Raw genomic sequence first — 26,056 nt, forward strand, 5'->3', positions numbered from 1 at the left:
TTTTGGACGACATACTATACTATGACATTTTTTGCATGATTCTGGACGACATACTATACTATGAAGTTTTTTTTCATGATTTTGGACGACATACTATACTATGACATTTTTTCATGATTTTGGACGACGTACTATACTATGACATTTTTTCATGATTTTGGATGACATACTATGCTATGGTATTTTTTCATGATTTATGACAACATACTATGCTATTAATTTTTTTCATGATTTTGGACAACATACTACACTAACGCATTTTTTCATGGTTTTGGACAACATAATATACTATGACGTTTTTTTTTCATGATTTTGGACGACATACTATACTATGGCATTTTTTCATGATTTACGATGACATACTATACTATGACGTTTTTTTCATGATTTTGTTCGATATACTATACTATGATGTTTTTTCATGATTTTGGATGACATAATATACTATGGCATTTTTTAATGATTTTGGACGACATACTATGCTATGACATTTTTTCATGATTTTGGACGACATACTATACTATGGCATTTTTCTCATGATTTTGGACGACATACTATACTATGACATTTTTTCATGATTTTGGATGACATACTATACTATTAATTTTCTTCATGATTTTTTACGACATACTATCACATTTTTTCATGAATTTGGACAACATACTGTAGTATCACATTTTTTAATGATTTTGGACGACATATTCTGTGGCATTTTTTAATGATTTTGGACGACATACTATACTATGGCATTTTTTTCATGATTTTGGACGACATACTATGCTATGGCGTTTTTTCATGATTTACGACAACATACTATACGGTGACGTTTTTTTCATGATTTTGGTCGACATACTATACTATTAATTTTTTTCATGATTTTGGACGACATGCTACACAACGCATTTTTCATGGTTTTGGACGACATAATATACTATGACTTTTTTTTTCATGATTTTGGACGACATACTATACTATGATGTTTTTTTTTCATGATTTTGTACGACATACTATACTATGATGTTTTTTCATGATTTTAGACGACATACTATATACTATGACGTTTTCTCATGATTTTGGACAACATACTATACTATGGCATTTTTTCATGATTTTGGACGACATTCTGTGCTATGATGTTTTTTCATGATTTTGGACGACATACTATATTGTGACTTTTTTGTATGATTTTGTACGGTATACTATACTGTGACATTTTTTCGTGATTTTTGACAGTATAATATACTATGACGTTTTGTCATGATTTTGGACTACATACTATACTATAGCATGTTTTCATGATTTTTGACGGCATACTATACTATGGCACTTTTTCATGAATTTTGGCGATATACTATACTGTGACGTTTTTTCCTGAATTTGGACGACATACTCTTCTATGGTATTTCTTTCATGATTTTGGACGACATACTATACTATGACATTTTTTCATTATGTTGGGCGACATACTATACTATGGCATTTTTGTATGATTTTTGACAACATACAAAAGTATGACGTTTTTTCATGATTTTGGATGGTGTACTATACTATCACATGTTTTCATGATATTGGACGACATACGATACTTTGGCGTTTTTTCATGAATTTGGACGACAGACTATACTATGGCATTTTTTCATGATTTTGGACGACAGACTATACTGTGGCATCTTTTCATGATTTTGGACGACATACTATACTATGACATTTTTTAATGATTTTGGACGACATACTATACTATGACATTTTTTAATGATTTTGGACGACATAGTATACTATGGCATTTTTTCATGAATTTGGACGACAGACTATACTATGGCATTTTTTCATGAATTTCGACGACATACTATATACAATGGCGTTTTTTAATAATGTTTGAAGACATACTATACTTTGACGTTTTTTCATGATTTTGGACTACATACTATACTATGGTGTCTTTTAATAATGTCTGACAGCGTACTGTACTTTGACGTTTTTTCATGTTTTTGGACAACATAGTATACTATGGCTTTTTTTCCTGATTCTGGCATCTTTTCATGATTTTGCACGACATAATATAGTATCACATTTTTTAATGATTTTGGACGACACATGACATTTTTTCATGATTTTGGACGACATGCTATACTATGACGTTTTTTCATGATTTTGGACGGCATACTATACTATGGCATTTTTTCATGATTTTGGACGACATACTATATACAATGGCGTTTTTTAATAATGTTTGACGATATACTATACTTTGACGTTTTTTCATTATTTTGGACGACATACTATATACAATGGCGTTTTTTAATAATGTTTGACGACATACTATACTTTGATGTTTGTTTCATGATTTTGGACAACATACACTATGACTTTTTTCATGATTTAGGACGACATACTATATTATGGTGTTTTTTCATGATTTTGGATGAGGTACGATACTTTTTTTTAATGACTTTTGACCTATAACTTTTTATTCATTTTTGTATGATATACTATACAATGGCTATTTGTATTACATGTTATACTATCACATTTTAATGATAGCATGGCTGTTTTTTAATCACATTTTTATCGGTTCTTTTATTAATGACATGTTTATGACATACAATGCTATTATTTTTTTTCAATCACACTTTTAATGGCGTGCTTTACTATGAGTTTCTTTTTTATGACATGCTACTTAGTGCTGAGAAGATGAGAGTATTGGCCCTTTTCTCCCATATATGTACCTTACCTTTTGTCCCTCTCTTCTCCTTGATTGTTCCAGGTACCTGAACTACTTTGCCACTAAGTCCAGTCCGACAGGTGTGATTCTGGATCTCTGGGAAGCCCAACACTTCCCTGATGGTGATTTAAATGAACTGGCCGCTGTGCTGGAAGAGATGGGTCGCCATGATGGTAACTTTGCCTCCATGACAACGGAACACTGACAAAGCAACATGGTCACCGTGACAATGACATAACTCTGGAGACGATAACACGTGATTTCTCTATGGCTGATGCTGCGGCAAGGGCAATGAACAAATTCGATGTGAGCAAAAGAAAAGTTGTCACTAAGGTGATTGAGCACCGGTTAAATACCATGGCAATCATGCCGACATGGTAACAAACGAGAAATGCTCGAGCCGGTGCTGGGAACTCTGTGCGTGTATCTTTGTGTGTTTATTTCAGCAACGTTGCAGTGTTGTGTGTGACCGAAAGAGACATAACCCAACCTACAACACAAACAGAGTGTATCAGGAACAAACAAAACATACACATGCCTAAAAGAGACCTTGTTTGGTGTAACACTAGTTGTTCTCTTGCTGTTTCTTTATACTGAGCAAAGAGAAGCAAAGAAAATAAGCAACAGAGGTGCTGACCTTGAAAACCTCTACAGGAATGGAACAGAATCATAAAGGGAAAGAAGCTAAACTGATTACAAAAGAATGAGAGAAGGCACAGTAAGGGAAAAGAGGGGATGAGTCAGAGACAAGAGTCTTTAGTAAGACAAGAGTAAACACAGGGAAAGGCTAAACTGATTTCAAAAGGGAGGGAGGACATTAACATAAAATGATGGAAGAAGCCGCAGGTGATCATCTGTAAGAACAGGATGGAAAACAGATAATAAGAGAGAGGAGGTAAAGAAGTGATCCCTCACTTCTCCTGCGAGCCTTGGCTGTACGTGTTTTGCCAGTACAGTTTGTTGTCTTTATATCGTTTCCTAGGGAACGCTCTATGTATTCTGCTGTCCATATGTGTGGATCATTTCCCGCTAACAGAATTTGCTACACGGTGACTGTCAATCAAAGGGTCCTGACCAGAAACAAGCCCAAGACTACAGGTGTCGCCTTTTTTTGCCTGGACATCATAAGTGATTTTAAATTTGTGTTGTATTAAATATCGAGTTTGTGGCTTTCCTCCAATATGCATGAAGATATTAAATAATCCAGGTCACAGGGAGTCTAGAAGTTCTAAGTCAAAGGCAACTGAGCTCCATTAGCAGTCCATTCGTCTTAAACTTGTGCCTCTGATTTACTTAAAAATGCAATCCAAAGATGATTAAACTGATGGATAGGCATACAAATCTATTTTTTGTTTTTCCTTTCAGCAGACAGACATGAAATGATCTGTTTTAGGGTATATTTAAGATTGCACTTATGATAAACAGATAAACAGGGCAAAGATACAGACTGTCAGTCATTCATTCTCATGCACACCGCAAAGGTGGTTATGTTTTCAGCTCAGTTTGTTTGTCAGCAGGATAACGGAAAAACTGCTGGCTCGATTGTCATGAAACTTGGTGGGAGGGTGTAGCATGGGCCAGGTACGAACCCATTTAATTTTGGAGTGGATTTGACACATGGGGTGGATACACAAATTACACTGACTTTTGTTAACATTGCGAGATAGGGCATTTGGCCTTGGCAGAGGTCTGCGCTCTCCAAGTGCACTTCTAGTTTGTTAAATGTTTGTTTTAACTGAGTCAGCATTTGTTGATTTTAAAATTGTTTATATATTTGTTCAGGAATATACTTGTTGGGGAAGTCACCACAAGCATCAAAGCACGGCTGATCTTCATGCAACAAATGCATCCCTTTACTAAAACTGAGCGTTGTTTTCTGCAGTCTTGCTGCTCTGTTCCATCTAGGATGGAGCTGTAGTGCAGACGCAGACTCCATGCAGGGTGGGGAATTTCAGCCATGGCTACCACATTTGGTTAACCACAACCTTAATTCCAGGAGTCTCTCTAATAGACTGCTGGGGCTTGTTTCTGGACAGGGTCCAACTCAGAGGAAAGAGAGAGGAAGCAAAAAGGGATGAACTCAAAGTGAAAACACAAGTGTTTTTAAATACAATACTATACAAACTACCATAGTATTATGTGATAGTGAGTTAAATACAGCTGATATCATTCATTACCGCTAAGTGTACACAATATACTGATTTTATCAATCATATTTTAATTTACTAAAATATATATAGCCTACATATATATAGATATATTTCTGTCATATTTTCGGTGTCTCATCATCACAGGATGTCAGTTGTGTTGTCTGCCATCAGGCCACATGTGATTTCATTTGTGATCACCACCATGACTTGATCATGGTCACTAGCACCATCCAGTGGCTTTTGAAGAATAACAGCATTTACATTTTTTGATCGTCTGAAACGTGTAAATACATGATTATCATGTTCATTCTAATGACATTTTATTATCATAATATTTTTTTGTTCAGTGGCCATTATTGTGTTATTTGCTTTGACATTTTTTTTTTTCCATTTTAATGTTTTTATAGGTGTGAACTGTTTGGGGGGATAAAATCTGTAACATATCAGTTAGTTGCCCTTTATCTACAACAACGTTCTGTCAGCAGCTAACATTCCAACTCACAGTGTATTTGTTGAAAAAACTGCAATCTTAAGGTAAAAATCCAGACACAAACTAAAGGGGCCGACTGTGTGTAAAATGAAGTGTAATATATTTGTGTTTTGCAGAACAACATTGTGAAGCACGGCTGGCTTTCAAACGTATGCATAGACTGAGGTCAACAAGGTCTGACAAAAAGGTGGAACTCCAGCGAGCCAGCTTTGTGGAGAGGGAAAAAAGGCCTTATTTTCAGTGGCTTTTTAATAGTCAGATGCCCTTGGGGACATGAACTATATTCATCATGTTTAAGAACATGAACATTTAGTTCAAAGGGAATACATGTAACATATTCAAAAACTGGAGTTAAGATATTTCTGCTCTGAACTATGGAGAGACGCCATATGAAACTGAACATCAGGTATGTAGAGGAGATACTGAGGAGGATCTTGTAAGGAAAACCAAGTGGGGAAAGGCTGAGTTAACACCGGTACAAAAGGTCAGATCGTTACCTCTTCATGACAGATTTCATCTTGCGGCTGTCCGCACAGGAGGGAAACATTGAGACATTGATTTTACACATTGATTTTTTTTCAGAAATGTGTACGTTTAAAAATCCAACCTCTTGTATCGGTGTAAAGCCAGACCTAGACGACATGCAGGCCTCAAAGTTGTGTATCTATTAATTTCGGACAGCCTTAATGAACCAAATTAGAGAAGGAGTGCGGTTAAATAACAGAGTGGATGTTTTGTATGTTTTCAAATGATGATGTCAGATGTGAGGAAAACAAAGGGAAGAGCTGTGTGAGATTTGAGGATAAAAAGCCTAAAACATCATGTCAACAATTCAGTAGGTTTCAGAACAAAACATGAACCCAAAGGTCATGACAGTGTCTCTTTCATACAACGTGATCATCAACATGTCTGATCAACTCAAACGCAGAATACAAGATTCAGTTTAACTGATGAAACGTGCACAAGGAGACGATCGGTTAAGAAATGTAAGTTACTGCGTTACTTTGCCCAAAATTTGATCCTTGCCATGTTCTGAGTCTGCAGTTACCGGCAGGACAGACTGTTTGTCAGTGGAGTAGACTGAAAAAGGGAGTTTTCAAACGAGGAGAGCAAACGTTTGGCCTCCAGAAGATGATCCTTCGTGATGTGAAAATGAAGAAAGTAGTGTTAAGATATCAAAGTATGTAAAAAATATTTTGTATCCACAATATGTACAGTTGTGTACTGTCAGCTATATTTGGCAAATTTGAGAATATAAAAAAGAGCAGTACAGTTAGATACTAGTTTGTATGTTTCAAGTTTTTTTTTTTATTTAAGTTTCTTTCCTTTTTTGTAAAAGCGGTGTCGACTATGCAAACTTGGCATTGGTTATAATGATAGAAGTCTATAACTAGAGCTGTGCTTGTAAGTGCATTTTTTATTTTACTATCAGGGGTGATTTGATTTGATTAGTGCGGGGTAGTGTTGGTCCATTTTTGCTAATTCTGGCACGCTTCATGAATCTTGCTCAATCTTGCTGAATGCTCGCCTCTCTATCTCCTCTAATTGTTTTCTGTACAAAGTGTAAGAAAGAATTTTTAAGACAATTAATAAATTATATTTATAAGCAACGCTGAACATGTGCAGTGCCTCTGGTGGCTTCTTTCTACAGAGCTGATTCAGGAAATGGTTTAAACTTGTATTTCTCTCATGTTGTTGATACAAAATGCAATTTGTAAACCATGAATATATACATTTGATTTGCAATGCTGTGATTGTAAACCTTTTTTTCCCGTGCAATTCATATTTACAGGTTCCAGACTCAATGGGTAGCTGGATAAAGTCGCCTGAAGGGAAGGAAATTGGAACAGAAAATCCTTACGGTGTCACTGTTTAACATGCTGAGTGCTCAGCAGCACCAGTGGGTCGCAATGAGGCATGCAGCTTTTTTTTCTAACAAAGAAAATATGGAGAGCATGCCTTAACAGTATGAGGCACCACCTAGGGACTACTTAGCATGCACCTCAGTCGGCCACCACAAACTGTGCATCAGCCATGTGGATGAGTGAAACACTTTATTAGGGGAATGTTCAACCTTTTTACTGAATTAAAAACACCACTTTCTCTCACAGACAACTACAGTAGGTACAGATTAAATAAGGCACAACACCCAAGAGGAAAGAAAGGGCATGTATAACACAACAAATCCGTCACACACTCAGCAGTGAAAGAGCATCCCATTATTTCAGCTGGTAGAGATATAAAGAGAAATGAACTTACTGACCTGAAGGAAAGTTAAGGGTTTTACAAATGGGACTAAGGAAAGCTAAAAACGAATGTGACGGTGGGCCGCTGTGGAAGACCTAACAGCCTGCTAACTGTGATGATGAAAGGTGTCCAGATTTACCTTGAGAACCATTTCATACTGCGGCAGTGAGGCTGTTAAAGCTTCCTAATACTCGTTACCATGTGAGAATTTGAATCAGTGGAGAAACTCACCTGACAGAAGCCGGATGATGGATTTTTTAATGACTTGGGTGCCATTTGATTTCAGTGTGACAGCTGCAAATGGTGAATCAGCTCAACATGGACTTTAATTTACATGTATGAGGCAGCCTGGTGGTCGGGGAGAAAGTGACTGTGTGATGTCCACTGGGTAATAATGGTGATAGTTTGGGGATGGCTGGGGGGTGTTTTCTAGGACCAGTTGCTATTTCAACAATACTGTGTGTCTGTGTGTTAAATATTTTAAGTGAAGGCTCCTGGTCCAGCTGCCTAACACACACACACACACACACGTATCCATTATTAGCCTTGTTATGGTGGCAACTCTGTGTCATGAGAGTGTCTGAATGATAGCAGTCCCCAGTGACAAATGACTTGCGGTACCCCTAAACTAACACAGGCACAATTCCACACGTTTATAATAGATCACTACATCATCAAGCAAGAAGTCACCACTACAGCTAGTGTACAACATTTTCTGATTGCCTGTAATTGCCACAGAGCACCTACGGGTGGCACCGTTCTGCTTCAATCGCTCCGTTACTGTAAAGCCCCTTCTCCTCACGCAGGGCAAGGAAACACAGAGGCGTGTAGAGCCTCAATCCAGGATTCATTTGGACATATAAACTTTATTTTTCACAAAGACTCTCGAAGAGTTTGAGTTTTACATCGAAAAATGCGCTTTTGAAACTTTCATATCCCATCACAACTCAAAAATACAGGTGTACGGTTTCTTCAGTGTCAACAAAACTTTTAAAGCCTCAGAAGTAAACTTTCTCTCTTCCACATGGTGTCAGTCATCGTAACCAAAAGCAGTCAATTTAAGAGTGACAAACGTGTGTTCAATCCAATTACAACATAAAGGCAGTAGTGGGTTGACAGTGTTTTGAAAGGAGGTGTCATGCTGCAATAACAGATTGCCTTAAAGCACGTCCTTTTTCGTTCTATCAATCGGACCTTCATCTACAGGTAGGGAAGCTTTCACAGAAAGCAGTGATATAATATTCCACTCACTGGTCAGTAGCTTGTTTGCGTATTTCTGCAGCTACAGTGCCAAGTTAAACTCAATCTCTTTCTCTAGGGCTTTTGGAGCATGTGAACAGGAACCTGGTTTTAGAGTCCTCTCACTAGTCTGAAATGAAAATGTCTCATCGTCTCTGATTGACAGAACAGGGTCACATGGGACCAGATTGTCTTGATTCGTTTTAGTTTTAACCCCTGCAGTCCTGTAATAAACTTTTTCAAGGGGGACTTGGATTGTAGAGGTTCGAAGTTCTCAAAGTTCTTGTGATCCTGCGATCTCCGAGTGATGATCTCGCTTCCTGTCCCAACTCCTTTTCCCAGGAAAAAAGGATTGTGTGGCCCGGACCAGAGCCAGTGTGATTGTTAGTGCCCTTTCTATGTGTGTAAACACACACCTGGCAGTGCCAGCTCACAGCTTGATGTCCTGCGATTCTGACATCTTGGCAAGTGTCTTTTTGACCCGTAGGGCTGTGAGGCGGGAGGCCGGGTTGTGGGCCCAGCATTCTGTCATCAGCTTCCCCATCTGCCTCAAACACTGAGGAGATACAGATTTATGTTAGGAAGGTCATCAGTTGAAGTGTATTTGTGCATGTGTGTATTAGTATATTTTGATGTACTTTACCTCATCGCTGGTCCATCGATTGGGAAAGGATGGTCGTAGTCTCTTGATGCAGACCACCTCTCTCATGTCTTCATATGAAGGGTCTGTAGGAACTAACTCATGGTACGGCAACTGGTACTCTTCAAGGATCCCTACAACAAATAAGATAGGGAGAAAACAGTGTGTAAAGTGTTCAATTTCCTATTGCATAACAAAGATCGACATAGCTTCATCAAGTGCCAATCGCCAAGGCTGCAACCCCTTTTTGCGAGGACACAGTAGCAGTAAAATGTAGAAAAGCTGTTGTGTCGTGGGTTGTGAAACAAATAACAGAAGAATCCTGAGTGAATATTCATTTTCAGTGTGGTATATTCATAATGATGAAGATGCTGACGACAGTTACAACCCATGGATAGTTAGCTTACGTGGGAAGCTGCTGCAGTACAGACATACAGTAACGTTATGGTGGCATCAGACTTCATTTCCAACTAAATCTCAGCCTAGCCTCAATCGAGCAGATCAATCAACCTTACAATTTATTTAAGTAACGTGAACACTCAGGTTCAGGCAAGGTCACAGAATATGTAATAGACATGTCTGTGAAACAAATGTGTCACAAGCTCGTCAAAATTATCATTGAAAAACACGTCTAATGGCATTGACATCTATCTACAGGATCTTGGTTTTTCTATCGGCCTTGATGTTATGTGACGTCCCTGTATGTGCCGCTCTGGTCTATAGACATCCAAAAAGTATAGGTTCAATTCTTTGTGGCAATCTGGCTTTCAGAAGGTGTTTGTGTCAAAAAAAAAAAAAGAGAAATAGATGAAAAGTAAATTTTACGGTATTTACCTCCTGAGACACAACGCCGAGCAATCTCCCAGAGAATGAGCCCAAAGCTGTACATGTCAGCCATGATGTACGACTGAAAATGACTTCTGTTCAGAGTCTCATCCAGAACCTCTGGAGGCATGTAGCGCTTTGTACCGACTCTAGTGTTGGGAGGGATGTCTACCTCATTGGTGTCACTGTGGAGATCAAAGTAACAATTTTGAATTAAAGATGAATGAGCTATGCACATTACTGAATCCTCTGAAATAATATAAGCTCAAAATACTTTGATTTGTGAACATTTCCAAGCCTTTACCAGAGCTTACATTTACCAAAACATGGATTCAAATCGAGAATCAAAGAGGAATATTTCATCTAATCGTGCTTAATCACCTGATAAACTTGACTGCCAGCCCTAGGTCGGCTATACAGCAGGTCCCATTTCTTTTCACCAGTATGTTCTTACTCTTCAGATCCCTGTGGGCGATGGCAGGTTTGCCCTGGGTGCCAAAGATCTCTGTGTGGAGGTGACACAGGCCTGATACAGAGGAGTAGGCCAGTCGCAGCATGGCTTTATTGTCTAGAGTGGTTGATTTGAGGTAGTCGTACAAAGAGCCATTTTCATGGTAGTCGGTGATTAGGTAGAGTTGAGTCCAGGAGCCAGTTCCTTTAATATCAGCAGCTATAAAACCTGTAAAAGGAGGGAGGGTGCAGAGATGAGTTAAACAGGCAGGGTGTCTTCACTGTAAACTTCATTGTGAAGATGAATCAGATAGGCTCGATCACAGATGTAGAGCAGAACAGGTTTTATTCCTTAGGGGATTTTTTTATTTGTTGTGAGCGAGTTCATTCAGTATTGCTGGGGGAAATTACTTTTGAATCTAATCATGCAAAGCCTTTATTAATATAGATCATTTTAAGCTTTAACATTTAACTTTCTCTTTAGGAAGCTGTTCTGCAGCTCATGCTTAACAAGTTAATTTGGGCAACTGTATCATTTGATGGATCTGATGACGTCAAAATCAAAGATCTTAGTGCTCAATGTAAAAAAAGAAAAAAAGAAGTAGTATTGACTGTGGGGTGCAACATTATGCACTGCAGCATACAGTCTGTCTTCTAGTTTACTGGCAAGTGATCTTTTGCCCCACTACTTAATTACTATGCATCTTGTAGTGTTTAATTATGCAAGCTTCTGTTTGCAGTCTGTTGTTGTCTTCTTTATAATTTGTTGTGGTGTACGGTCTCTTGGCTATAATTGATCTGTTTTGGCAGTGAGTGCAGTGTGGTGCAGCATAGTTAACAACCGACACAGTCCCGCTCCAACTACGGCAAGCGTTTATTGTCAGTTGTTTTAGTTCTACCTATCAGTCATCAATCAATACATCAGTTTATCCATTAGTCCATAAAATAGGATTGTTTTGGATTAGTGCTTCTAATCTTATGTTACAAACTCATTTATGATTTATGTCCCCTCATGGCATACGATTCTACATTTTCTGGCATACTGTGATTTTTTACATTACATTTTTATGACTATGATTTTTTGACATTTTTTCTGGCATATTATACTATTTTCTTTTTAATTTAATTTTTATGTCATACTACACTATGACAATTTCATGGCATATTATACTATGACCTTTTCCTGATTTTTTTTCTGATATACTATAGTATGACTTTTTTAATGACATTTTTAGTAAATGCTAAACTACAATTTGAAAATATTCAGATTTTTTTATGGCATACTATACTATAATAAATATATGACTTAAAAGATGATTTTCTTGACATATTTCTGGCATACTATACAATTATATTTTTTATAAAAAAAAAATGTATGAGATACTACACTATGACATTTTCATGGCATATTATACTATGACCTGACATGACTTTTTACAACATTTTTACAGCACACTGTGGTACTACTTTTAATGACATACTATAATACGCCAATTTTTTAAATTACACTTTTCTGGCATACTATACTATGACCTTTTACATTTAATTTCCACGACTTATTTAACTATGATTTTGTGAAAATTTTCTGGCATACTATACAATGATATTTTTATTAAATTTTAATGCCATTCTGCAATATGGTATTTTTTAAATAGAAATTTTATGAGATACTATACTGTGACCTTTTTCTGAAAATTTTATGACACACTACAGTATGACTTTTATGACATTTTATCATTATTATTATTATTATTGTTCATTTTTAAGACACATTATACTATAACTATAACAGCATACTTTACTGTCTTTTTTTTTTAAAAAAAATTAAAAAATAAATTTCATAACATTTTTTATTACACTAAAATATATGTATGTATGCTTCACAGTTGAGACAGAGTTATTATCTGGTCCAGCAAACAGTAATTCTCCCTCCTTTGAATCTAGATTTGGAACAACAGTACAATCTCATTGAATGTGTTCATTGGAAATTAATTTTAATTAATTCCAAATGCATATTACAAGAGCATAAAATTAGTCTAAATCAATAAATGATTAAATACAATTTGACACGAGTGTAATGTCATTATGTCCCAAACAGGAAGGTGCATACAGACAAAAAATAAGTAGAGAGACTAGAAATCAGTAACAAGAGGAGGGGCAGGATTGAAAGATGTAACACATGAGACATGACCATAGACAGACACCACTCTTACCCAGTATGTTCTCATGTCTCATTAGGACGGTCTGGTAAATCTCGGTCTCTCTGAACCAACTGGCCTCCTCAGTGGTGAAGAAAACTTTAACAGCCACTTTTTCTCCCCTCCATCTGCCCATCCACACCTCTCCATACCTCCCCTTGCCTATCTGCTTTACCATGTGGATCTGCTTGGCTATCGTTCGCTGCACCTGAGGAGGAGCAAAAGATGGAAAAGGGTTAGGTTAAATTTAGCCATTAGGTCAGTGTGTGTTTTGCATTGTGTTTCAGCACATTCTCCTTGTGTTTTGGGAATTAATCTCCAAAGTATAGTTTAGTGAGCCTCAGATGGATATAGGACCTCTCAGGTTAAATTAGGAATAGTGTTTTCATTGTTTCATAAGATGCTTGAACCTAGAATTAAAAAGAGAAACACTCTAATATTAAAGTAAGAATCCAATTAACCACCATTATCTCCCCACATACTTTCTATATAAAATAACTGAGGCAAAATCTAATGAAGTGAGATGCCTTGGGCCCAAATGTGCACATATAAGGGATACATGGAGCCTATCTTAATCCAACAGGTGTTTAGCTGCAATGTGAGTATCTCACCAATAGAGGGAGCCCCGAGCCTGAGCCTGAGCTTTGTGACTGCTCTATCAGGTCCCGCAGAGATTCTCCAGGGGGAATGTAGGTCTCATCCTGCTCCAGACCAATACTGTAGCGAGGACGAGACTCCTGACGCTTATACCTGTAAAAACACAGAATGAAGTTATACAAAGGAACAAAAGTACCAGGACAAGAAGTGTGAGTGGATCTAGATCTGTGTGTGTGTGATGATTACCTGAAGTAGCAGAAGACAATAATGACAGCCAGTATAATGCTGCATACAGTGACTGAGATCAACAAGGCCATGTGGTGGATCTTTCCATCTACATAGACTGGAGAGGGGAGGATGACGAGGTAGGTATGAAGAGACATGAAAGAAAAAATAAGAAAAAAAAATCACATACATTAGTCCTCCTGTTAATGATCCACAATTATGTGAAACAACTGGAACCATTATCGAGTCAAGAAACTTAAAGGGGATTTATGCGACATTCAGAGCATATCTATGATTGAGTCTGAGCACAGATTGTCTGCACATGGCTCTCAACATGGAGGTGATTGAGCCTGTAGCTAGCAGCTAAGAGTGCTAACAGCGCTGGGGGGGACTGGAGGGTGGGTGTTATGCTTCCACAACAACATGGTTACACCACTGTCGGTGACAACCACAGTATCGGCGACAAACAACAAGCATGCACAGTCAGAACAGCTAACACAAAAAAGAGCAGAGAAACTTGTAGCATAACTTGAGTCTCTGCTCAGGCTGTCATAACTCATCTATATCTCACCACAACAAACAGCTGCTTGCTGCTATAATGATGCGCTACATGTTGTTTACAGCTCATTTAAGCTGAAAAAACATCAACAACAAAAACCCTCTAATATCCCTAATATGGAAGAAAAACATGGCAAGAGACTAGAGAATATTATACCAAGAAATTAGTCATCCTTACAAGTCACTTGAAAGAACCACTGTACAGTAAATCAAGTACAAGTCATATTTCACTCATCAATTTTTCATTTTCTTCTGGCACACACTCTTTTCCCTCAAGGCCCCAGTCAACAGCGAGAGGAAGCCCTCAGCCTAGTCGATGAATTCTCTTCCTGATCCCCTATGATAGGGTTTCAGATTGATGACTGCCCCCGGTGTCTGCTGGGGCTTGTGATTTCCCTGGGAATCTAGACTTACTGTCTCTCAAATACACAAAGAGACTGTCACACTCACACATGGAGTATAGTGTTGTACACAGCGGAGACCTCAGTATTCTCTCAACACCCAGCAGCTTCGGCGAGCTCCAGGACAGTTTGACAGTAACTCCCGCCGACTCCCCCACTTAAGCCGTCTTTGACTCTCTGACAATGTCATGATATCTCTATCTCTGAATCCTGTGTGCTGTAACACCGTCAGTCACAGTTCTTGGCCCTGTCCATATCATTGTCACCGCCACGCTGTCACTGTCACCTGCCATCTGGAGAACAAGTGGCTCTTAAAAATCTTTCTTGTGTTTCATGGGCGAGAAGGAGTTGCGGAGGGATGAGAGCAGAGAGATAAACTTACGGGGTGGTTTGAGCGGTGGCAGTGTAGGATGAAGGTTTTTGTTACAGTAATCTTGGTCTGTGCAGCACTCCAACGATCTCCGTTGGCGTGAGTTCCCTGTGTCCTGGAAGACAGAAAAGTCATTTTTTATTTTCTCTTTTTTCCTTTTTATAATTTCTGTGTTCAGCAGTTGATTAAGTAAGCGCTTAATCAATTAAGTGATTAGCTGATCTGCGTAGATAGTCAACAATTTTAAGATGAATAATTTAAAAGAAAATTCACCCTATTAAATGTGAGCATGTGCTTCTTTTCTCCGTTTGATGACATGGTTTACTGAAAATCTTTGGATTTTAAATGGTTGGCCGCACAAAATGGATTTAAGGATGATATCCTTGTCTCTGGGTTTTCTCATCTAATCTTTTTTAATGATACTATTAAAAAGTTAATTAATCTAATCTTTTTTAATTATTTAATTCAAAGGTTAATTAGTCTTATCTTTTATAGTCTAAACAAATTATCAGTTAATCAATTGCAAGCTTAATAAACAACGAAAATAATCATAAATTTAAGCTGGATGCCGGCAGACGCGTCTCTCCTTTTACTGTGAAAGTCAGACCCTGCACACAGGAGTGAGATGGTATTTCCTTCACAGAGTGTGGCTGCTGGAATGACCTATTTCAGATTTTTGTATTCTTTGTATAACTTTGTGTGTCGACTATGTGGCGCTGGAGAACACACTAATTATACATCATGTTGCTATAAATCAACTGCAGACCCCACCATGCAAATATCAGGTAAATCAAAAGATAATTGTCTGGCAAATCTTACTTCCTGTTGCACGTAGGCGGCACAGTCACCATGACACCTAATGTGCATGTAGTTGGCTTCAGGCCTGGAGCCTCATACAATAGAATGTGAAGTTTAGGGCAGATTGGATTGTATTCTGGAGTTACAAACCACTTCCTGCTTGGTGGCGAAACACTGACATTTGACACCTCGCCACAGCCACATGGTTCTATGAAAACTCAAGCTTTTAGCAACTTTTGATGTCCAAGGTCTTAAGATGGTAGAGACAAAATTTAAAGTCAATCAGATCAAATCTGTAGGAGAAGTTCATTAAAGTACGACCCCTGGAAATGGCCAACAATGCACAAAAATTGCACAGTAAATTCAAAATTGCTGACTTCCTGTTGGGTTTATCGTATGGCTCCAAAAGACTCTTTTGTATGTCTTAGGGTGTTGCATGTGCCTACCAAGTTTCGTACATGTTGGTGAAACCACCTTCAGGGGGGCTTCGTCAAAGGGCCTTACTGAGCCAATTTTTGGGCACCCAGGCATGAGACCCCAAAAGTATCAAAAGTTTCACCATATGTCATATGTATGCAAAGTGTCATGAGTTTTTAAAATAATGTTAAGCCCCTCAAAAATGTGATGCATTTGAAGGAAGAAGAATGAGAATAAAGAACCCTTGGATTTCAATACAGCTCTCGCACCATGTGGTGCTCAGGCCCTAATTACAGCCCTGATTAAATTTTGTCACAAATAAGTCGTTATTAAGTGGTGCTTTATTCACTTACCCTCCTGTGATTCTTTCCACCTAAATTAAGTTGTTAAGATTAAGATCTGAGATAGCAAAAGAAAATGGTTGCCACAGGGAGCACTTATGTGGATTGTAATGCTGCGGCCATCTACTCACCCTACACTGAAATTCTGATCCGACCAGCCCGAGGCAACCTGCAGTCTGGACTGGTACCCCTCCCTCCTCCTCCACCATGGTAAAACAGTAGCCATCCGTCCTGGAAAAAAGGACAGTAAGTAAAGCAAGCACTGACATAATGTTAAAGATGATGTATAACTGTCAGCATCGCCTGTGAGGGCATAATCACAAGTGCAAGTACTGTTTGTGTTCAAATGCCAACTCAACCTATATGAACATTATCACTTGAGACTTCAGGATGGGTAGGGTTGGTGGCAGCAGGGTCTGAAGTTAGCACCCGTCACCCACCTAATGTGGGGAAACTGTTAGCAATGGTGGGAAAAAAGTTAATTTCAGACCCTGGCTGGCAGCAGTGTAATATTGTGAGTGTATGTGTGAATGTCAGTACTTGTGTGTGAGCAAGTGAATGTTTAATTCATATTTTTTCACATTCACATTTGTTATTTGTTTGTTTCTCCACTCCTTACAGTACCTGCATGTATTATTGGTTGAATCTTCTGGGCAGTGGTGATAACAGTGACACCACAGTAGTCTTTGGGAGGATAAAGCAGGAGCTGTGCTGCCACTAGTCTCCTTCCCACTCTCCACTGCCTCCTTACTGGATGCTCTCAGCAGCATACTGTCCAATATATTGCCTATAAAACAGGCAAAATGAGAAAATAGGAGAAATTTAGTTGGGAGAGAGACAGGAAAAACAAGTTGAAGTCACATGCATGAATCATAGATTCATAATACATTTTTACAGAGGAAAAAAGCACTAACACTGCCAGGGTCAGGGACTGCATTATTAGTGCCATTAAATGTTTGGACTCATGCTACTTGAGGGTGTTTAGACTGGAGAAAATAGAAAAAAGATCTGCAAGTGTTGCAGTAACACAGTCAGACTTGGAGGTTTCATTATCTGTAGCTTACTGAGTGGGGAATAAGTTTCAGAAAAATGCTTTATGTCATAAAAAGCAAGGAGATGTATCATGTGTTTAATATTCAGTGAAACATGCCAGAACATATCAAAAAAGAAAAGCCTGTGAGCGAGTTCAGGCAGACGTTTCAATGTGCACTGCTTTGATATACTCAACTAGATAGTCATATCTCAAACGGCGATCTGACCCCACTCTGTTGCCTCACTGATGAGCTGCTCATTTCATTTCATGAGCAAGCTTATAACATAGAAACATGTTTATTGTGTCTTTTTATTTTTAAGTGTAAAATAATTGTGTTCTGGCGGTCTTGCGGTGCATTATGGAGGTTTATCACTGCAGTTCATGCCATTTTAGTAGTGTGATTCTGCCATTGCCTCTGCTGCTCATAGTTTATTTCATGGGCCCAGCCTCGGCCTCAGCATCCACCTGTAAGTTCCCCTGGGGGAGAAGTTTAATATCATTACTCCCCCAGTTTCTGATGTGCTGGTGTACGCTTGCAGGGAGTGACGAGGTCAGGGCCAAGACGGAAAATATAAACTCTGTGCATACTTTGTATTCACATGATAAATCCAATCCACATCAGCCGGCTGACTGAGCTGAAATCGTATTTGCAATGTGACCACTGAACCTGCTAAAACATGTGAATATATAAAAATAAGAAGCACCAGAGAAAATGTGAGGAACACATACACATAACATTTTTTAAAAAAAGAAGAAAAGAACCTGATACTGTGTCACAGCAGATTTTTTTTTTTTTTTTTTTTTGCTCTTTCAACTGATACAGCTCCTAAGACCTAGAACGAAGCTGTTGTATTCCCTACTTATCCTGTTTCAAAAGGGCACCTGTTTGTCACTTGAGGGAAAAAAAAGCTCACGGAAGTGTCTTTCCTTCACGGCTTTTAAGATTTTCATTCATTCCAGCATGATCATTGAGACCAGATGTTTAACAGCTGCAAGCGGAGATGGTCCAAAATAAGCATGAGTCCTTCCTCTCTGAAATAAACTACTAGCAGATACAAAATCTGCTCCCCTACTCCTCTTTCAGCCTCTAGTTCTCGGGTTCAGGTTGTTTTTGCAAGCAGATGCACATCTCAAAGAAAGAGAATCAATAAACACACAGTTTGTGTGAAAGGACACAGTCAGAACGTATGAACCAATTATGTGCTTTTATTTCTCTCTGCAAACGTTAACAGCCTTATAGTAAAAAAGTGACACGCAGTAAAGCATAAGTGATTGAGGTAACAACAAAAACTGCAAATGCAGCTTCCTATAACTCAGAAACTACTGTACATTTTTCAAGTCAGGTACAAAAAAATAGACTTAATCTCTCACTCCTGCAGAATTGGATGTGTGATATACGGTCAAAATTACATAAAAGCCGATGTTGGCTGTGCTCTGGAGAACTACTGGCAACTTCTACGTGTTGGAGGATGTAAAGCTGGCTGAAGTGCAACAATAGTTTTGTGGATTTTCAGCAGCAGCCTTCATGAGAAATGTGTGAAGCATAAAAGACACACAGTAGTGGGCTCGCCATGGCTAAAAACCCTTTATGACTAATGGGATCCAGTGCTAGTGAGACAGCATGGCAACTTTCAAAAAGTCTAAAAACTCTGGTATTTTCTAATCCTTTTTATTGCCCTTCTTTTCACACTCTATTCTCGAATCTTAGCTTGTGTAGTCAATCACAGCGACAGCTTTAATGTCTGAGCACTGGTCTGCTGCATGATAGTTAAATTTAGGGCCTGCAATATGAAGAAAATCAAACTATATTTTTGATATTTTGGACCAAATATCTCAGTAAAGACATTGTGACAATATTGAAATGTTGCCTATTGGTGCTTTACACAATGACATTTTTGATAAATAATCATCAAGTTCACATTTGTAGGAAATTTTGTCATAATTAGCAGATGAATTTATTGATTAATGGCCAAACAATGTTTTGTGAGGTCACAGTGACCTTGATCTTTGACCTTAGGCTACCAAATTCTAATCAGTTAACCCCTGAGTCCAAGTGGACATTTGTGCCAAATATAAGGAAATTCACCCTCAAGGCCTTCTTGAGTTATCGTATTCACGAAATGAGACCGACATAACGTCTCACTGACCTTGACCTTTAACCACCAAATTCTAATCACTTCACTTCTCTCAAGTTGTTCTTGAGATATCGACTTTGACCCCTGACTCAAGGATGAACTGTTTGACCATTTTGGTGGTCAAAGTGAGTGTTTGTGCCAAATTTGAGGACATTTTCCCAAGGAGTTCTTGAGACACCGCTTTCACAAGAATGTGACAGACGAGGTCACAGTGGCCATAAAGGAGAACTTCATCATTTCAAAATTCAGACACCTTATTCCTTTGGTCTAAGACAGTTCAAATATTTTAGTAAAAATGAACAACTCTCTCCCAAACCCAAAAACTAGAGAGCTCCAACTCATATTTGTGATGTCACGGGGTATAAAGCCTGGAGCTGCTCCACAGACAATGAATTGGGAAAAAATGTTCTAGATGACACTGAGAGCAGCCAGGGGAATTGTATAGAACACTACAGTGGAGTAAAGCTCATTTGGGTATAAAAAAGAAAACATTCTGTGGGTCCATGACATCAGTCTCTTATTTAGTGTCTATGGAGCAGCGTCAGACTTTATACCCTATGACATCGCAATCTTGAGACCTGGTTTCTGGCTTTGAGAGAATAAAGCTCATGGTTACAAATACTGACTGAACTTTTCTTGGCCATGGAAATAACACACATGGAAATAACACATTTGTATTCTTAATTTAAGTGGTGTTCCCCTTTAACCTTTGACTAGAATGAGACAGATGCAAGGTCACAGTGACCCTGACCTTTGACCACCAAAATCTAATTAGTTCAACCTTGAGTCCAAGTGAATAATTTGTGCCAATGTATTTTTGAGATGTCTTGTTGACAAGAATAAGACAGAGGGGGCACAGGGACCTTTGACCTATGACCACCAGAAACGTATTATTTAATCATTGAGTCCAGGTGGACATTTATGCCAAATTTGAAGACATTCCTTTCATGGTATTCTTGAGATATCGCATTCAGGAGAATGGGACGGACAACCCGAAAACATAATGCCTCTGACAATGGCTAATTTAATTTCCTTTTATTTGATTTTTTTTAGTTCAACAAAGTATTATCGTTATCACAATATTCAACCGTGTTATTACGTACTGCATATTTTCAGTGTGACTAATGAAACTGAATCTATAGCGATGAAGGCTAAAAGTATCTTCACTGGATAAAAAGGTATTCTACAGAGAACTTCACCTCTGAAAAACAAATTGGATTCGATGGGAACTTGAAAATGTGCAGTATATTTTCAGGGTGGTTATGTGCTGTCAGTCAAACGTCAGATAATGGGTGGTATCTTCTCTTTCATCTGAGCTCAGCTGTCTTTCACAAAACATCAAAGAACTTCCTCTGGGGATAAATGCTTAAAGCTCCCTAATGGACTGAACCAAATACAGACACAAACACACACACACATACACACACACACACACACATTACTACACACAAAAGCTAAAAAATGTATGCACATACACATGTGCTTCGCAAATGTCTCTTCCTCTCTTGATTTATTTCAGTCACTAATAAGCGCTTTGTTGTCAACGTGCTGCACTTGTATTGTTTGACGTTCATGAATCTGTATTCACAAAAAGGTAGCACAACTTTAAGCACCGTTGACTTCACTGACTGCGGCTCAAAGAGAGGAAAGTCACAGCTAATGCTATTAGAAAGATAAAATACTTTAGTGTGCCAATTATATTCTGATCTCAGGCTTTGATTTTTCTCCTTTGTGTTGCGATCAAGAAGCGAGTGTTCAATGCATAGGGTGGTGCTCAGTCATCTCATTCATTCTGACTGTGATAAATGTGAGCATGCACCAGCAATTGGTTTTCTAACCCACAGCTTTCTTGCTAGTACAAAGTCCCATTTTGTTTGCCTTTCATTCATCAATAAGGATGTGTGTGTCATTTTAAAAGGATACAGCATGCCTCATGTAAAGCAGTCCGTCCTCATCTTAACAAAAACACAATCACTGTACTGCTGCTTCATGGTACGCTGTTTCCTAAGTCCAATACAAAAATAACTTCGGCAGATATTTTCAAAAGAGCATAGTCATTTGTCATTAAGCACTTCCCTTTCTAAATGCCTCTCTTGTACACACTGATAATGTGTTGACAATACTGCAAGAGAGGGACAGTGGGGTTTAAAGGGGTCACATTAACAATTGACCGATTTGAGAGAAAGGGAGCGAGGAAGAGTAGGAGGGGGAGAAGAAAGGGGGATTAACAAACGAGAAGTGACAGAGCTGCGGGGAACTGGTGGGCAGTTTAGCAGCACACAGAGGGGACAGAGCAGAGGCCACTGGCCTTTTCCACCCTTTCTCTCACTCCGTCCCCCTCCCTCCCATCACTTACTCCATCCTGCTCCCCAATGCTCACTCACTTTGTGTCTCGCCCGATGCCAACCTCTCTCCCCCTTTTTCTTTTGTCTTATATCTCTTACTTAAGCCTTTCTCTGCCTCTCTCCTGCATATAGCCCCGCTTCTTAAACGTTCTCTTTTTTTCTCCACCTCTTTCTTCTCAAATCTCCCACACAGCCTCCCTATCTTCTTATACCCCACCTCTTTTTCTCTTCTCATCTTCCCCTTTCTTTGGCCTGTCCTCCCTATGTGAGTCCGCTGGATAGTCATGTGAGGTGCTGCTGTGCTGTTGACAAAACACAAAGCCTTTCACATCCATCCTGCACCTGGGATCTCTGGCTACTGCTAGATGTGTGTGTGTGTGTGGGTGTGTGAGTGAGAGAAAGACAGTGGGAGAGAGATAAAAAGCCACAGCCGAGCAGAATATTGTTTAATTCATTAATGCTCCTTGCATGAAAGCTAATAGCTGAGGTGTCCAACCTGATACTTATTAGATTACAGGATTACAGGAATCCACGTAACAAATGCATATGACTTTCAATCAATTTCAATTTAATTTCCTTTGCTGTGAGCTTTTATTATATTGTCTGTGCATCTGTGATTGTTGTTGGCGGGGTGTAGCACAGGTGCACTTTGTGTAGGTTTAGGGGGCTAACTGAACCCCCTTGCGGCCGTAGACAAAATTAATATGTGGGATTAACAAAGCCTCCGTTGCACACATTACCTTTCCTCAATTTTTTATTTATCTATTCATTTATTTTTTAAATTTTTTTGTGAGTCCCAGGTCCCATTTATACGACAACGATTTCAACTGAAAACGGTAAATTTTAGTTGTGTTTTGGCCGATCGTTAACACGACAACGGCGTTTTGGGTGCCTGAAAACGCAACGTTTTTAAAACGGGTTCCAGAGTGCAATTTTTTGGAAATGGCACTGTGTCCGTTGTCATGTAAACTTGCAATATGCAGTTCCTCTGAAAACGGAGACTTTTCACACATGTGCATTATGCTTCCAGTCACTAGGCATGCGTGAGAAAGTCAACCGTCAAAACAACAATGGCGGACTCCCGAGCTCTGCTTGTGCTGCTCACCCTACTGAATTTATCAACGCTTCCCCATCATAGTGTAGATTTACTGTATCAGCTCCACCTCGTCGTCCGTCCAGACAAACGTTGGTGCGGTTGTCATTTTATTTGTTTATACATCCCCGCTCTGTAGAAGGAAGCGTAAGCGTCACACCGCCAACTACTGGCCTGGCATGTATACTGCAGCGTTTTTGGTCATTTTTGCGGATCCGTGTGCACGGCCATTGTTATCAAAACGTTGTTGCCTAAACGCGGAACTTTTTTCAAAACGAAAATGAGAAACGATTCTGTTTTCAGTGGATTGTTTTCGTGTAAACATGGCCCCAATCTTCAAGTACAATCCTTCTTTCTATATGTTGAAATACATCATCATCACCTATCTCCTCTGGAAGTGTCAGGCATGTGAACAAGTCATTTAAGGTAATCCATCTTTCTCTTTCTGTATCATATTCTTAATCCAGTATCATACTACATTATCCTTACAGGTTTTTGCTCTTGACTCTCTCTTTTGGTGTCATCTTTGTCTCTTACCTCTGAATACGGTTATAATATGGTTATAAGGTAATGGCTGTTTTTCTCATGAGCCTGTCCCATCTGTCTGTGGAGGGGAGAGTGACCATGGTCAAATATTCTGCTGTTTTAGAAAGCAGGAAGGCTCTGACCCTGCATGGTCTTTAAATCTTATCTTCAAGAAAAAAGGGGCAAAATGTTTTTTTTTATCTTGGTGTAAAATTTCACACACACAGATTCTGTCTGAGGAGAAAGTATATGAATTGTCATAATCTGCTTCATAGAGAGATAAGGCAGCTTTTTATAATATAATGTATGCTCTGATGGTTTGAGAGGGGATTGGTAATGTAGTTAAAGGAACATGAGGTATAAGAAAACAATGCCTCTGTGGTCTGGTCCTGGCTGTTAGGTGCAACCCCTGTAAAAACCTGCACTGACCAATGGGGCTCCCGTCCAAACCCCACTAAGTACCACCAACGTCAAAACATGCTGCAAGCCAAATGATTCGCGCTCTGAAACTGGCCCAAATTTCCAGGCACTTCACTGACACCATAATTGTTTCAAGCTCTTTCACTAAAATGGCCTTTCAGATGCCAGTGTGAGCTTTCAGGTCTCCCCTATAGGCTTTTTTCAGGCTTGATGGCAGGATATAGGGGCCACTGTAAACACACAATTAACAACCGTGGCCCCACAAACCCCCAAAAGCTAAAAGGCCTCTTTTAAACAGACGCCGCTTTGTACAAACTGAAACACAAAAAGAAAAGAAGAGGACAGATATTTAGATAGACGGAGGGGATGGAAGTGAGGGAGAGGGATATTGTGCATGAGATGGCGAGATGAAGATAAGAGATTTTAGAGGTAGATAGACAGACGGACGGGGGGAAACAGAAAGAGAGAGAACATATTCATTAGTTATCCCGGCCATGTCAAACAAGGCCTACCAGAAAAGCCCTTTCACAGAGCCCGTGTAAACACTACCCGCCTCCCCCTTCCACTTAAGACACACTCATTTGACAACACAGCTCCCTTCCTGCCCCCTTCTTCCCTCTAAGTAGTAGTTCATCTTGCTGGTGTTTGACAGTGCCGTCAGTACAGCGAAAGACACATGGAAGGTGAAAGGTTTTTGCTCCTGCTCTCTCCCTCTCCCTCTTTCGCTCGACTTCCACGTACTTTCAGTGCCTGGTCTTATCTTCGTGTTCTTCTTCCTGTCAATGTTGAGATGAACCGAGCCATCCCACATGTGCAGGAATGTCTTAATGAACCCCACTTTGTGATCTGGCAGCTGGATGCTGGGAAGCTGAGGTCGTCTCTCCGGCTGTTTTGCCTAAACTTACTTTGAAAATCAAACATGTTTTGCCTTTGAGTCCTGTGACAAAGCTCGCTCTTTTACTACTGTATTACTTCTAATATGAGACGAGAAAGGGTCAGACAGATTCCCTTTCACCTCTGTGCTTACAGAAGTTGGATTAAAAGGTCGCAATCATTGATGCTAGTATCAAAGCAAGAAAATGGTTCCTTACGCTCTCAGTCTCACGCTCAAAGGTACATAATGTTATGGTTTCTGTTGTATATATTGAGGGCAGGAGGACGTTATGCATCATTACTCCTCCAACCCCTTTTCCTCGTTCAACTTTCAAAAGAAGCAAACCCTGCTGTTTCTCTCTCCTTCAGACTTTTTTACAGCTCTTTGCGTCTCTCTTCTCCAACATTTTAACACCTCTTAATTCATCCACGCTCCTAAAACTCACAGATACATTCTGAATGAAAGTGATACTTCAAGCACAAGTAGATATATAAGAACTTAAGAAACTAGTTTTAATGTACAGATTAATGTGGCAGTTTAATTTGCCATTTTAATTTTATTATGATTCAATTGGTGGTGCGGTGGTTGGCATTGTCGCCTCACAATGCCAACCACTGTTCTCCACTGTGGCATGTTCTCCCAGTGTAAGCGTGGGTTTTCTCCGAGTACTCCAGCTTCCTCCCACAGTCCAAAGACATGCAGGTTAATTGATGACTCTAAATTGCCCGTAGGTGTGAATGAGAGCGTGAATGGTTGTCTGTCTCTACGTGTTAGCCCTGCGATAGTCTGGTGACCTGTCCAGGGTGTACCCTGCCTCCAGGCTCCAGCCCCCCTGGACCCCTAACAGGATAAGCAGTTGCAGGAAATGAATGAATGATCAATTAGTACTGTGAGAAAAAAATGGACAATTTATGTCTGCAAAAAGCTTAACCTATCCAACAAGTTCGGCAACCAGGATTGCGA

General features: G+C 39.2%; 2 protein-coding genes across 4 annotated transcripts in view; one reads left to right on the top strand and one right to left on the bottom strand.

Annotated features, from left to right (window-relative positions):
* Nucleotides 1-7,085, top strand: part of unc5ca (unc-5 netrin receptor Ca) — a 283,732-nt gene extending 276,647 nt beyond the window's left edge. For all 3 annotated transcript variants that reach the window (XM_050050565.1, XM_050050566.1, XM_050050567.1), the window contains one exon: nt 2,765-7,085. In XM_050050565.1, the coding sequence (XP_049906522.1) occupies nt 2,765-2,927 (163 nt within the window). In that variant the 3' untranslated portion in view covers nt 2,928-7,085. The remainder of the gene's footprint in view (nt 1-2,764) is intronic.
* A 319-nt stretch (nt 7,086-7,404) lies between these two features.
* Nucleotides 7,405-26,056, bottom strand: part of bmpr1ba (bone morphogenetic protein receptor, type IBa) — a 103,037-nt gene continuing 84,385 nt past the window's right edge. The window contains exons 4-13 of the mRNA XM_050050575.1: nt 17,293-17,455; nt 16,800-16,899; nt 15,125-15,227; nt 13,805-13,901; nt 13,573-13,711; nt 12,977-13,169; nt 10,695-10,992; nt 10,323-10,498; nt 9,492-9,622; nt 7,405-9,404 (exon numbers count right to left, since the gene is read on the bottom strand). Coding sequence (XP_049906532.1) covers nt 9,279-9,404; nt 9,492-9,622; nt 10,323-10,498; nt 10,695-10,992; nt 12,977-13,169; nt 13,573-13,711; nt 13,805-13,901; nt 15,125-15,227; nt 16,800-16,899; nt 17,293-17,455 — 1,526 coding nt within the window. The 3' untranslated portion in view covers nt 7,405-9,278. The remainder of the gene's footprint in view (nt 9,405-9,491; nt 9,623-10,322; nt 10,499-10,694; nt 10,993-12,976; nt 13,170-13,572; nt 13,712-13,804; nt 13,902-15,124; nt 15,228-16,799; nt 16,900-17,292; nt 17,456-26,056) is intronic.

This window comes from Epinephelus moara, chromosome 8, assembly GCF_006386435.1.
Source record: "Epinephelus moara isolate mb chromosome 8, YSFRI_EMoa_1.0, whole genome shotgun sequence".
In the NCBI taxonomy this organism is placed as follows: domain Eukaryota; kingdom Metazoa; phylum Chordata; class Actinopteri; order Perciformes; family Serranidae; genus Epinephelus; species Epinephelus moara.